Source organism: Penaeus vannamei, chromosome 29 (assembly GCF_042767895.1).
Source record: "Penaeus vannamei isolate JL-2024 chromosome 29, ASM4276789v1, whole genome shotgun sequence".
Lineage (NCBI taxonomy): Eukaryota > Metazoa > Arthropoda > Malacostraca > Decapoda > Penaeidae > Penaeus > Penaeus vannamei.
Genome location: NC_091577.1, coordinates 24092531 through 24102530, shown reverse-complemented (window position 1 = coordinate 24102530; position 10000 = coordinate 24092531). Strand labels below are relative to the sequence as shown.

Genomic DNA, 10000 nt, shown 5'->3' with positions numbered 1-10000 from the left:
CAAATGTGATTACTGTTTTTTGCTCAACAGATGGACCCTACCTATGAGGGTGAGCTTATGGAACGTCGGACCCTCTTTGGCCTTACCCTTGAGCAGAGGAGAAATGATGCAGCCATTACACCAGAGCTTTTGAAAAATGTGGTCACCAAGAGGAAGGATGTATGTTTGTTTATTTATTGCTTGTGTACTGAATTTGTGTAAGGCTTTATATATTTATTATTATATTTGGTAGATTTTGAGGTTATATTTGTATACTGTCTTGCATTGAAACAATGTAACTGAAGTAATAAGGATTTAATTGTTGATCTCATTATTTACAGATGAGCCAAGATTCCATAAGAGATTTAATTGTTGCTTCTATTGCTGTGAAGTACACCCAGTCCAACTCTGTATGTTATGCTAAATCAGGCCAAGTCATTGGTATTGGTGCAGGACAGCAGTCCCGCATCCACTGTACAAGACTGGCTGGAGACAAAGCAAACAACTGGTAAGTGATTATTATTCTTTTTAAATTAGATAAGATCTTTGTTGAAAGTTGTATGCTGAGATTTGAAAGTTGTTATATATATATATGCAGAAAAAAATACTTTTGTAACTTCTAGGTGGATGCGACATCATCCTCGAGTGCTGAGTATGAAATTCAAGGAAGGAGTGAAGAGAGCTGAAAAATCAAATGCCATTGATAACTTTGTTGGTGGCACAGTTGGTTGGTATCCTTTTATGTTACATATTTGTAATATGCTTTAATAAGCAGTTAAATATATGTTTTAGTATTTGTATGAAAAAACATACCTCGGTGATTACGGAAATCATGAATTTTATGAAAACTGTTTCATATGGTAGGAAAGGACATGCCAGAATCCCAGTTTGCTTCTGTGCTTGAGGAGGTCCCTGCAACACTAACCCAAGAAGAGAGGGACGCTTGGACTCAAAAGCTGAAAGGTGTTGCCCTTTCATCAGATGCCTTTTTCCCATTCCGGGATAATGTTGACAGAGCAAAGCAGGTACTGTTGGTAGTTTTAAATGTTCAAATTATTATTTTCTGTTATCTTACACTGTAATAATTTAGTATGGGGTTCGGGCATAATAGTAATTCTTACCATGTGTTCCATAAGTGAACTTCTCTGTTACCTTTCATATTGGCCTAATGGCAGAGAGCCAAATCTCATGGATTATGACAAATAACTGTTATTCTATTGCTTTTTCACATTCATTCAATATGCTATGAGTAGTCTGCACTTACTGTTATTTGAGAATATTCATTTTATAACAAAGAACTTATCATATACTGTAATTTCCAGAGTGGTGTTGAGTTCATTGTGAGCCCAGCTGGATCAAATAATGACAACATTGTCATTGAAGCATGTGATGAACACAGCATGATTCTTGTTCACTCCAATCTCCGCCTATTCCATCACTGAACCGGAGGACTTCGTAGTCATACAGTCATGCTCTCTCTCCCTTTGGTCATGTAATCATGAATTTTGTCTCTGAATCCTAATGAACTAGTAATACAGATCTAAAGGAAAATGTTTTTTTTTTCCCTATTTATATAATTTTCTAAGAAGTTTCTATTTTATTTTTTCCTCACCTTATGGTTTTTCATCATGCCTTTTGGCATGAGATTAAATATTTCAAAATATTTGAATGTGCCACCTATTCATTACTAACATTTAGAAACTTGTGTTTCTTTCATTGAATGTATGATTGCATTCTTTATTTATTTATGTATATATATATATATATATATATATATATATATATATATATATATATATATATATATATATATAAATAAATTTCTTTAGATAAAGCATAGAGTACTATTTTCAAGATGCCATGTTGCTGTCAGAGAAGAGCATTTGACTAAAGTGTATTATTATTTTATATTTGGATGCATATCCCATAAATAAATTTGAGATGATCACCACCTTGTGAGTAAGTATCTGTTAACTTTGCAGATCTTTAGAGTGTGAGGTTTTTACTTTGCAATTAACGTTTCCAATATGCTGACATGAAATAATCAACAGTAAAGGTATTTATGGTTAATCTTAAATGTGTGGGTGTCATATTTCCACAAAAAGCAAGATACAAACTTATAAGCATAATGAATTATAAATAATGCAATTTATAAATTTCATATTTCTTACTTGTTATACAAAGATCATATCCTTACTAGTTAGAGAGTATTAACAAGTTAAATAGTGAATGTAGTTATACTGACAACTTTTATTCTAGTGGTATCACATGTAAACGTAGATATACATGAAATTTCAATGCATACCTGAAAGTTATTTTTAAAAATTCTCTTCAAATGCATATACTTTCAAGGTATACTTGACTTGTTTAACTGAAGTAAAAGATAAATTTGAGTATTAAAACACAAACCTTTATTTTCTTTCTTAATGGTAATGTTACATGTGCTACCTTTGTATTGAAAACTGCATTTTTTTTTTTCAGGACTAATAAGGTCCTACTTAGTATTAAAGAAATGCCTTAGTTGATCAGCAGCAAAGAAGTTTCAAAGGGATTGATTTCTGCTGTGTAGCAGAAAACTTTCATGTCATAAAAAGTCACCAATTCACATTCAGCAACAATTTACTTGACAGAAGATACTGCACCATTAAACAATGTCTACACTCAAGTGATTTTCATGTAAGCACACACAAGTCATAGGGATACAGATAGTCGAGTTATGGTACGAACATTTATATTTAATGCAATAAACATAGTCTGTGGCCTGTCTACCAAGTCCTAGCAAAATCCATCATCATTTCGATGGGATAATTATGAGCATCTGTTAACCTGGCAGAGAATGGTCCACTTTGAGGAAAGATCACAATAACCAGGGTATTTTTCAGAATTTTTCTGATGCTGGAAATTAATGGCAGTGTAAATTTGCTAAAACTTTAGCAACAGACCAATAGTGATGATGAAGCCACAACATGGTAGTGCACTCCAGGCCACACTTCTTGTATAACACGGCTTGAAGACTTGCTCCAGATGAAACTCACAGAGGCTTGCCACGCACAAAAGAGCTACTAGTCATGGCTACAAGTCTTTTGCAAAATGAGAACAGTCCGGTTTCTGACTTGCTCGTGAATACAAAATTACGCATATTCAAAAAATGCAAAATCCATGTAAAACTTTGCTACAGGTCATCCTACTTATTGTCGTGTTTCCAAACCCCAAAATGTGAGATGCACAATAAGTTGTACACAAGTTTTATCTTATATGGTCAATAACTCACATACTCATCAAAGAGATTCGTTAAAGCTACTAGCTACAGAGAAACAAAAGGGACCAAAAAATATATTCTATACTTTGATAATGAATCACTTACCAGAAAATAGGGTTTCCATGCATTATTGTCTTCACAGTAACCTTTACAGATTTTTGAAGAAGGGATAAGTTTGATAAAATTAATAGGTATTCTCGGTAGCTCTTGTCTAATATGGGACAGGTACAATGAACACACACTTCATACAAATGGTTCTGAATAAAGAAATACTTGATGAACTCAGACAGTATGTTAGCACACTCAGCTGGGGTGTCTAATGCCCCTATGAGCTTCCTCTCTGAAGTCTAGTAACTGACACTGAATCTCATCAAGTACTGTGTGAACAATACATCACACTACAATAATATTTCCATTCATATTATAAAATGGACATCATAAATGAAATACTTTCCACCTTGCACAAATACCATTAATCATGTACTATGGAGAAATACTGAGATGGGTCAAACACACAGCAAGACAGCTATAAGGTATTTACAAAAGCAGCCATTGTGTTACATGGTGCAACACATCTCTACTGCAGCAGGAGTTCTAGGTCTAATGTATAAACATAACTGGGAAAGTGCTGCTGGATAAAACACATGGTGGAGTGAGCCTAATGTATATACAAATCTTGGAAATTGAGAGAAACTAAAACAAACTTTTTTGTGACTTTTTGTAGCTGCCGGAGACTCATTCTGAACACATTTATTTGGTGGATCTCGACCAGCTGATTTTTTTGTCTGTTCATTACAAATTCATTGCAGTTTTACTCTAAAAGCAAGTAAAATGTATTATATCATGCACAGGTTGAATTTGAACAGCATAAAATTTGCAATAGTCGAAAAAAAAGCTTGATCAGGACCCACGAGCTAAGGGTAGGTGAGTTCTCCATGCGACTTAGCCTAAAGTACACTATTACTGCAGATAACAAAAAGCAGTTGCCTGACTTAAAGCTCGGGGTAAGCATCTACAGTATTTACAGCTTTGAGGCATAACTTACAACACAGAGTCTGGTAGCCTTTACACGCAGTTACACCGGAAATACTGATCACTGATTTAAGAAACAGATTACTGTAAATCCAATATATCAATCATCACATGAAAACACTGAAATTTCCTTCATTGAAATGCAGGAAACTGCTCATGAGTAACACCTAATACAATATTAAGAAATAACACTTTGTCCATAGCATCATTGCTGCTTGTACTCTTCGTGATTTTCCATTGAAAATGGCACATTTTGATGTAGAACAACTTCAGTATATGCTGTGTATGCAAACCCTGTTTGATGAAATATTTACTGTAACCTATCATGAGTAAATACTCCAAATAGCATCTTGCTGGACCATTGACTGAAACAGATACTGTTCATATGATACTGAATAGAGAGACTTTATGTTCTGAGCGTTGATCCAGGGCAGGTGGGGGACTAGTGGGTGTGTGAAGCATGGGTTCCAGCTCCGGGGGTGGGTTCTCTGGGACCCCTCGGGCCACTCCGTTGGTATGGATAAAGCAACTACTGATGCTGTGGACCGTCGTGGTGGGCGGCGGCCTTCCTGGCAAACCTCATTCAATACGGGTCTTGTATGAATTCTTCCAGATGGCAGCCAGGACCACTGTGGAATGGAAGCGGTGGAAGATGGCCAGGGGCAGCGTGCAACGCAGGAGGATGGTCCATGGTAAGTCTCCAAAGAACTCCAACTGTGGGGACAAAAGGCAGGATGAGATAAAAGTTATTTATACCTTATCAATTCATGAAAATACCATATAAGAAATATTACTGATAAGTCAGTCTATAAACCAAAGTACATACCTGGACAGGATTTGCTTCCACCTTTTGTGTTTCAAAGGTGTAGATGACCCACATGGTCAAGTTGCAGATGAGCAGGAACGTAACAACTTGACGACCGGGTTTGGTTCGTTCGTGTTCAGGTAGTGACACCTGGCGGCGCTGTGTATCCTTGATGAATACCATCTGGATAATCACCTATAGAGCAAACCATACAGTTGAGTAATACAAATAACAGAATATAAATGACATTGATAAAATGTCTTGGATTAGAATTTACTCATGCCTCATACTACGCAATGAAAACTGAGTGAAAAATATAAAGGCTGATCAAGATATCTTTAATACCTTTTTCCTTTTTATCCTGTACATATGCACATACATACATATATATATATATATATTTATACACATGTATATACACTCAAAAATACTGAAAGATACAAAGTCACACAGCAGCATTTACCTGGAGCACAGAAAGAATGCCTGTAACCATCACAAGTAAGTTTGGTTCTTTGGTGTAAGCTGAGAGAGATCCAGCAACAGCAGAGAACACAGCATATGCAAAGAGACCAAAGGCTGAGACCATGAGGAGAATGTCATCCAGTTCCTCTTCTCGTTCTCCATGGAATTTCAATTGACGAACTCTGGAAGAGAACAAATCCGTTTTTCACAACTGCTGTTTTTTTCAACACAAAGAGGTAACTAGGAAAATTAAGACCCTATATCATCATAAGTCTATTAATTCATTATAATATACCTTTTAAAATCCAAATGTGTTTACTTATTCTATATTGTGTCAAATGAATTCTGTTACTAATTTTCAATATGTGTTCATTCAAGCTTTTTACAATTATCAAAAATCTGTAAGTTTAAGTCTAGAACAGGGATATCAAATATGTGGCCCGCCACCCTCCTATGTGTGGCATGTGGCACATTTGCTATTTCAGTCTTATAGTTGGCCGTTTTTCATGATGAATTAAGCCAGTTCTTTGTCTTTTAAGATTATCACTTAGACTCACATTTTTTCTCTGTTATTTTGTTTTTGTAATGAATGAAATAGCCTCCACCAATTTGTGTCAACCATATGCCCATTTTGTTGTGTCTGCTCATGATTATCTAGCCCACATATTGTATACTAAGGTGAAATGTGGTCCCTTGGGGTAAATGAGTTTGACAGCCCTGGTTTAGAAAGTAAAAAAAAGAATCTACTCTGGTTCTCCAGGGACATCCCTGTCAGAAAACCTTAGACATATCTCCTTCCCGGCTATACTTTACATATAAATACTCAACAAACTATGGACAATACATGAATTATCTCAGGAAATTTATCTCACTGGAAATTTACCTGAAAAAGCCTATAAACATAGCGATGATGCTGAAGAACATGATGCCACAGTGGGAACAATCAGCCAGGTAGATGGCCAGCATCTTGAGTTCATCACGGTTGACTAGGACAAAGAAGAGGATGAGGCAGATAAGTGAAGCCACCAGCACAAGGAGTCCACAGAACAGGCCCTTGCTGGCGCCAACACAGTCCACACGGGAGTGGCAACGGCGTGACACCACTGACATCCCGTCCCCAGCGACTTCAGGATCATAGACAAACCTGCCATTTGGAAATAAACTTTAGAGTATATAGGCATACAGTGATGATAGCTTTGATCAATAAATTAATTTGAGTACTAAAAAGTCATCATATACAAACAGGAATGTAACTTTTTACTGGGTACAAAAAAAAAGACTGAAACTTAATAAATATTTTGGAGTATATCTCTGACAAAATATTTAAATTAAGGATGAACAAAACTTTACATTTACCTTTACTAATATACACAAGAGTACTTAAAAGCTTTTCAAAGCATAAAGGAAATAAAAATACTTTTAAATAATCATAAAGTCACTTATAAAACAGGAATTTAACGTACCTTGGATTGCGACCAATGTGTTTCCACATGATATAGAGCACAGAAGCCCCGATGAGAGAATACTCAACGATGAATGGGTACAGGTAGGGAGCTGAGTCCGAAACAATGGAGCCCATGATCTCAACACGTCCGCAGGTACGGTTTACAATGTCCTCCTCAGTCACCCAAGAGCTCTCTGTAGAGTATAGTGTTAGAAATGCCTTTTTGTTTCTTCAAGCATGGTTCATCACTTCTATAATCACACAAATTACATAATCAAAAATGGTATACAGAATCTAGATTTCTCCCTACAAGAAATGGAGAACATGGATGCCTCTGTAATGTAGGGTCACAAGTTTCTAACATGATAAAACCTTTCAAGTAAGATACAAAAGCATAAGAAAGGAAATCTGCAACCATTCTAGGGAATACATGTAGGACATGCAGGTAAAGAGTATCAGAAGTGGCAAGGCCATATGTCATCCTATGTACAGAAACTAACTAGCATTCCAACTATGTCATATCTTCTTTGTAAGTTGTCATGCATAGTTCATCTTGATGCAGATCTCCAGAACAAGATAGTCATGATTTAAATGTAGGTTCAACTGGGAATTAAGGGTTACATAAGAAATCCCTTTAGATCTGGGATATTTACAAGTAAATCTCATACAACATTCAAGGTAGGGAAAAACATTCTTGTGCTAATATAGAGCGGTCAAAATTGAGTAAGTATGATAAGCACTAGGGTGACAAGACCATAACGTCAACATGAGGGTTTAGGTCCAACAGACGCAAGCTCACAAAAAATATGCACTGTAGTCCAAATGGACATACCCTGCTGCAAGGTCTCATTGATTTCCTGCATTTCAACGAATTCGTCCAGATTATAGAGGTACCTGTTGGGGGCCAGAAGGCCACGATTTGCCAGTGCTCGTCGAATACCCTCTGTCAGTGAGAAGAGAGAGAGTGTCAGACTATCTACACAGCTAGAATTGTTAGTCCTTGAAAGGTTGTGTCTCACAGACATAAAAAGGCATCCAGCTTAGACTCTGAATCTACTTATTACTATAAACATGTTAGAATGAGATAATTTAATAAAAGTGTTCCCATAAAGAGAGATTTGTTGCTAATGACTACAAATTAGGCTAGTAATATAGCTCTCACTCTGTAAAAGAATAGAAGAAATATACATGGAGGGAGTGGCTCAGCACTAAAGCATTTCATGCCACTAAAGACATGGTGGAAAAGAAGGAAGACCTTAAATTATGATCAGAATACGTAGCCTATAGCAGTCATGTCCTCTCCAACCCAAAAGAAGCTCACCACAACCTGTTACCTGGTACAAAGGGCTTAGATAATTAACTCACCATTCAGAAAAGGCACCAAACCCCACCCATAGGGAGATTATATACTGTTAAATGTTATTGCTTTGACATACCTAGAATCATGTAGTCTTCGCCCCTCTGTCCTTGAGATACCTTGAATTCGTTGATCTCCTTCAGACTTTCCCTCACCAGAGTGCGAACCCAGACACACAAGTTGGTTGCAACGATGTGCATCAGGCCAAATCGGGCAAGGAATTTAAACTTGTGGATGTTCAGCTGTGGGAAATTCAAAACTCATTATTCCCTACTCTTTAGCTAATTGGACACTGTCATAACAATAAACATTTAGAAAATACTGGAAATCAGAAAGTGAAACCCCATGTTAACCCAGTCATGACAGGAAACCCTAGTGCCATACCGAACTATGCATCAGGTTGAATGAGAAGTCAGTTGCTTGAGGACAGAAGCACAGGAAACATAGCATTACACCTCTTTCTGTGCTCTTGGCTGTGGCATATATATATATATATATATATATATATATATATATATATATATATATATATATATATATATATATAAAATATATATATATATATATATATATATATATATATTTTTTTTTTTTTTTTTTTTTTTTTTTTTGACAATAAGGCTAAAAAGAGGCTTTAAGTCTACTTTTGAGAGATATTTCTCCTCAACAAATGTTGCAACAGCCATATAAGTGCAATATTGTTTGATATGCATAACTTAGTGAAGGCTTGAATGCACATGGTGCAGACATGTAATAGAGCATCATCCCGTCATGAGTGTGTTAACCCTTGCCATATACATTTCTCTTTCCAAAGATCAGAGAAAAACAACTTCAAGCATATCACTTCCTTTACCCTGCAGCAAATATAAAGAAAAGACTCTGGATCATATATAACTTATAAATATACTAGATCATATTACTCAAATATTTCAACTATGAGCAAGGCTTACCCTGGCATTCATGAAGACAAAATACATCTGCATGAAAGTGAACACCAGCTGCAGCAGTGGGTTCACCCCTCGCAAGATCTGGTAGCATGGGGATGATGTGGGGATCTCAAAGAACACACCAAACTCCAGTCCATTGTAGATCATAGTGCCAAGACCAAAGGCTGCAAAATGAGATCAAGTAATCAACATGCATTCTGAAACCACTTGAAATGGGACATGGTAATGTTGTAAATCTTTGAAATTTGGACAACAGCCAGTACTTTTATGGATATCACAAATTTTTTAATGTGTATATAATTTTTAACACACCAAAACAAGAACAAAAGGAATTTCAGAATCTGCTCAGGTTATTTAGCAACTCTTATCTAATGCTATTCTAATTAACAAGGATGTGATGTAATGACAGAAAATGAGGAAAAGGATCACATACCAATGGCACCAATCCTGAGGAAGAAAGATCCATGGCTGTGCTCGTTGTCAGAGGTCTTGTGCTTCCGAGGCTTGCTGCAGCTTGATGAAGAGGTGAGCTTCTCCTGTGTTGGTGAACCATCTGGTACGCCTTCAGGCTGCCGCACCTTCTGCAGCACCCCCTGGGGAGGGTTGGAATAAAACTGGGGGGATGCCATATGACAGCCTGCTTAATCATGAGCTCACGTGGGACACCTAAGCCCTTTAGATTAAGAATTTGGCATGCACAAAATTCACAAATGGC

At 36.6% G+C, this 10000-nt stretch overlaps 2 protein-coding genes across 10 annotated transcripts in view; one reads left to right on the top strand and one right to left on the bottom strand.

Moving 5' to 3' along the window:
- Positions 1 to 1530, top strand: part of LOC113802188 (bifunctional purine biosynthesis protein ATIC) — a 33074-nt gene extending 31544 nt beyond the window's left edge. Inside the window, exons 9-13 of the mRNA XM_070142538.1 lie at positions 31 to 159; positions 321 to 487; positions 603 to 706; positions 844 to 1004; positions 1302 to 1530. Coding sequence (XP_069998639.1) covers positions 31 to 159; positions 321 to 487; positions 603 to 706; positions 844 to 1004; positions 1302 to 1421 — 681 coding nt within the window. The 3' untranslated portion in view covers positions 1422 to 1530. The remainder of the gene's footprint in view (positions 1 to 30; positions 160 to 320; positions 488 to 602; positions 707 to 843; positions 1005 to 1301) is intronic.
- A 1163-nt stretch (positions 1531 to 2693) lies between these two features.
- The window catches only part of LOC113806055 (proton channel OtopLc), a 368606-nt gene continuing 361299 nt past the window's right edge, over positions 2694 to 10000 (bottom strand). For 4 of the 9 annotated variants that reach the window (XM_070142529.1, XM_070142533.1, XM_070142530.1 and 1 more), the window contains 9 exons: positions 9719 to 9878; positions 9289 to 9449; positions 8418 to 8580; positions 7814 to 7924; positions 7001 to 7175; positions 6421 to 6681; positions 5539 to 5719; positions 5097 to 5270; positions 2694 to 4984 (listed from right to left, as the gene is read on the bottom strand). In XM_070142529.1, coding sequence (XP_069998630.1) covers positions 4850 to 4984; positions 5097 to 5270; positions 5539 to 5719; positions 6421 to 6681; positions 7001 to 7175; positions 7814 to 7924; positions 8418 to 8580; positions 9289 to 9449; positions 9719 to 9878 — 1521 coding nt within the window. In that variant the 3' untranslated portion in view covers positions 2694 to 4849. The remainder of the gene's footprint in view (positions 4985 to 5096; positions 5271 to 5538; positions 5720 to 6420; positions 6682 to 7000; positions 7176 to 7813; positions 7925 to 8417; positions 8581 to 9288; positions 9450 to 9718; positions 9879 to 10000) is intronic. The other 5 variants (XM_070142531.1, XM_070142534.1, XM_070142532.1 and 2 more) reach the window with 2 other exon arrangements.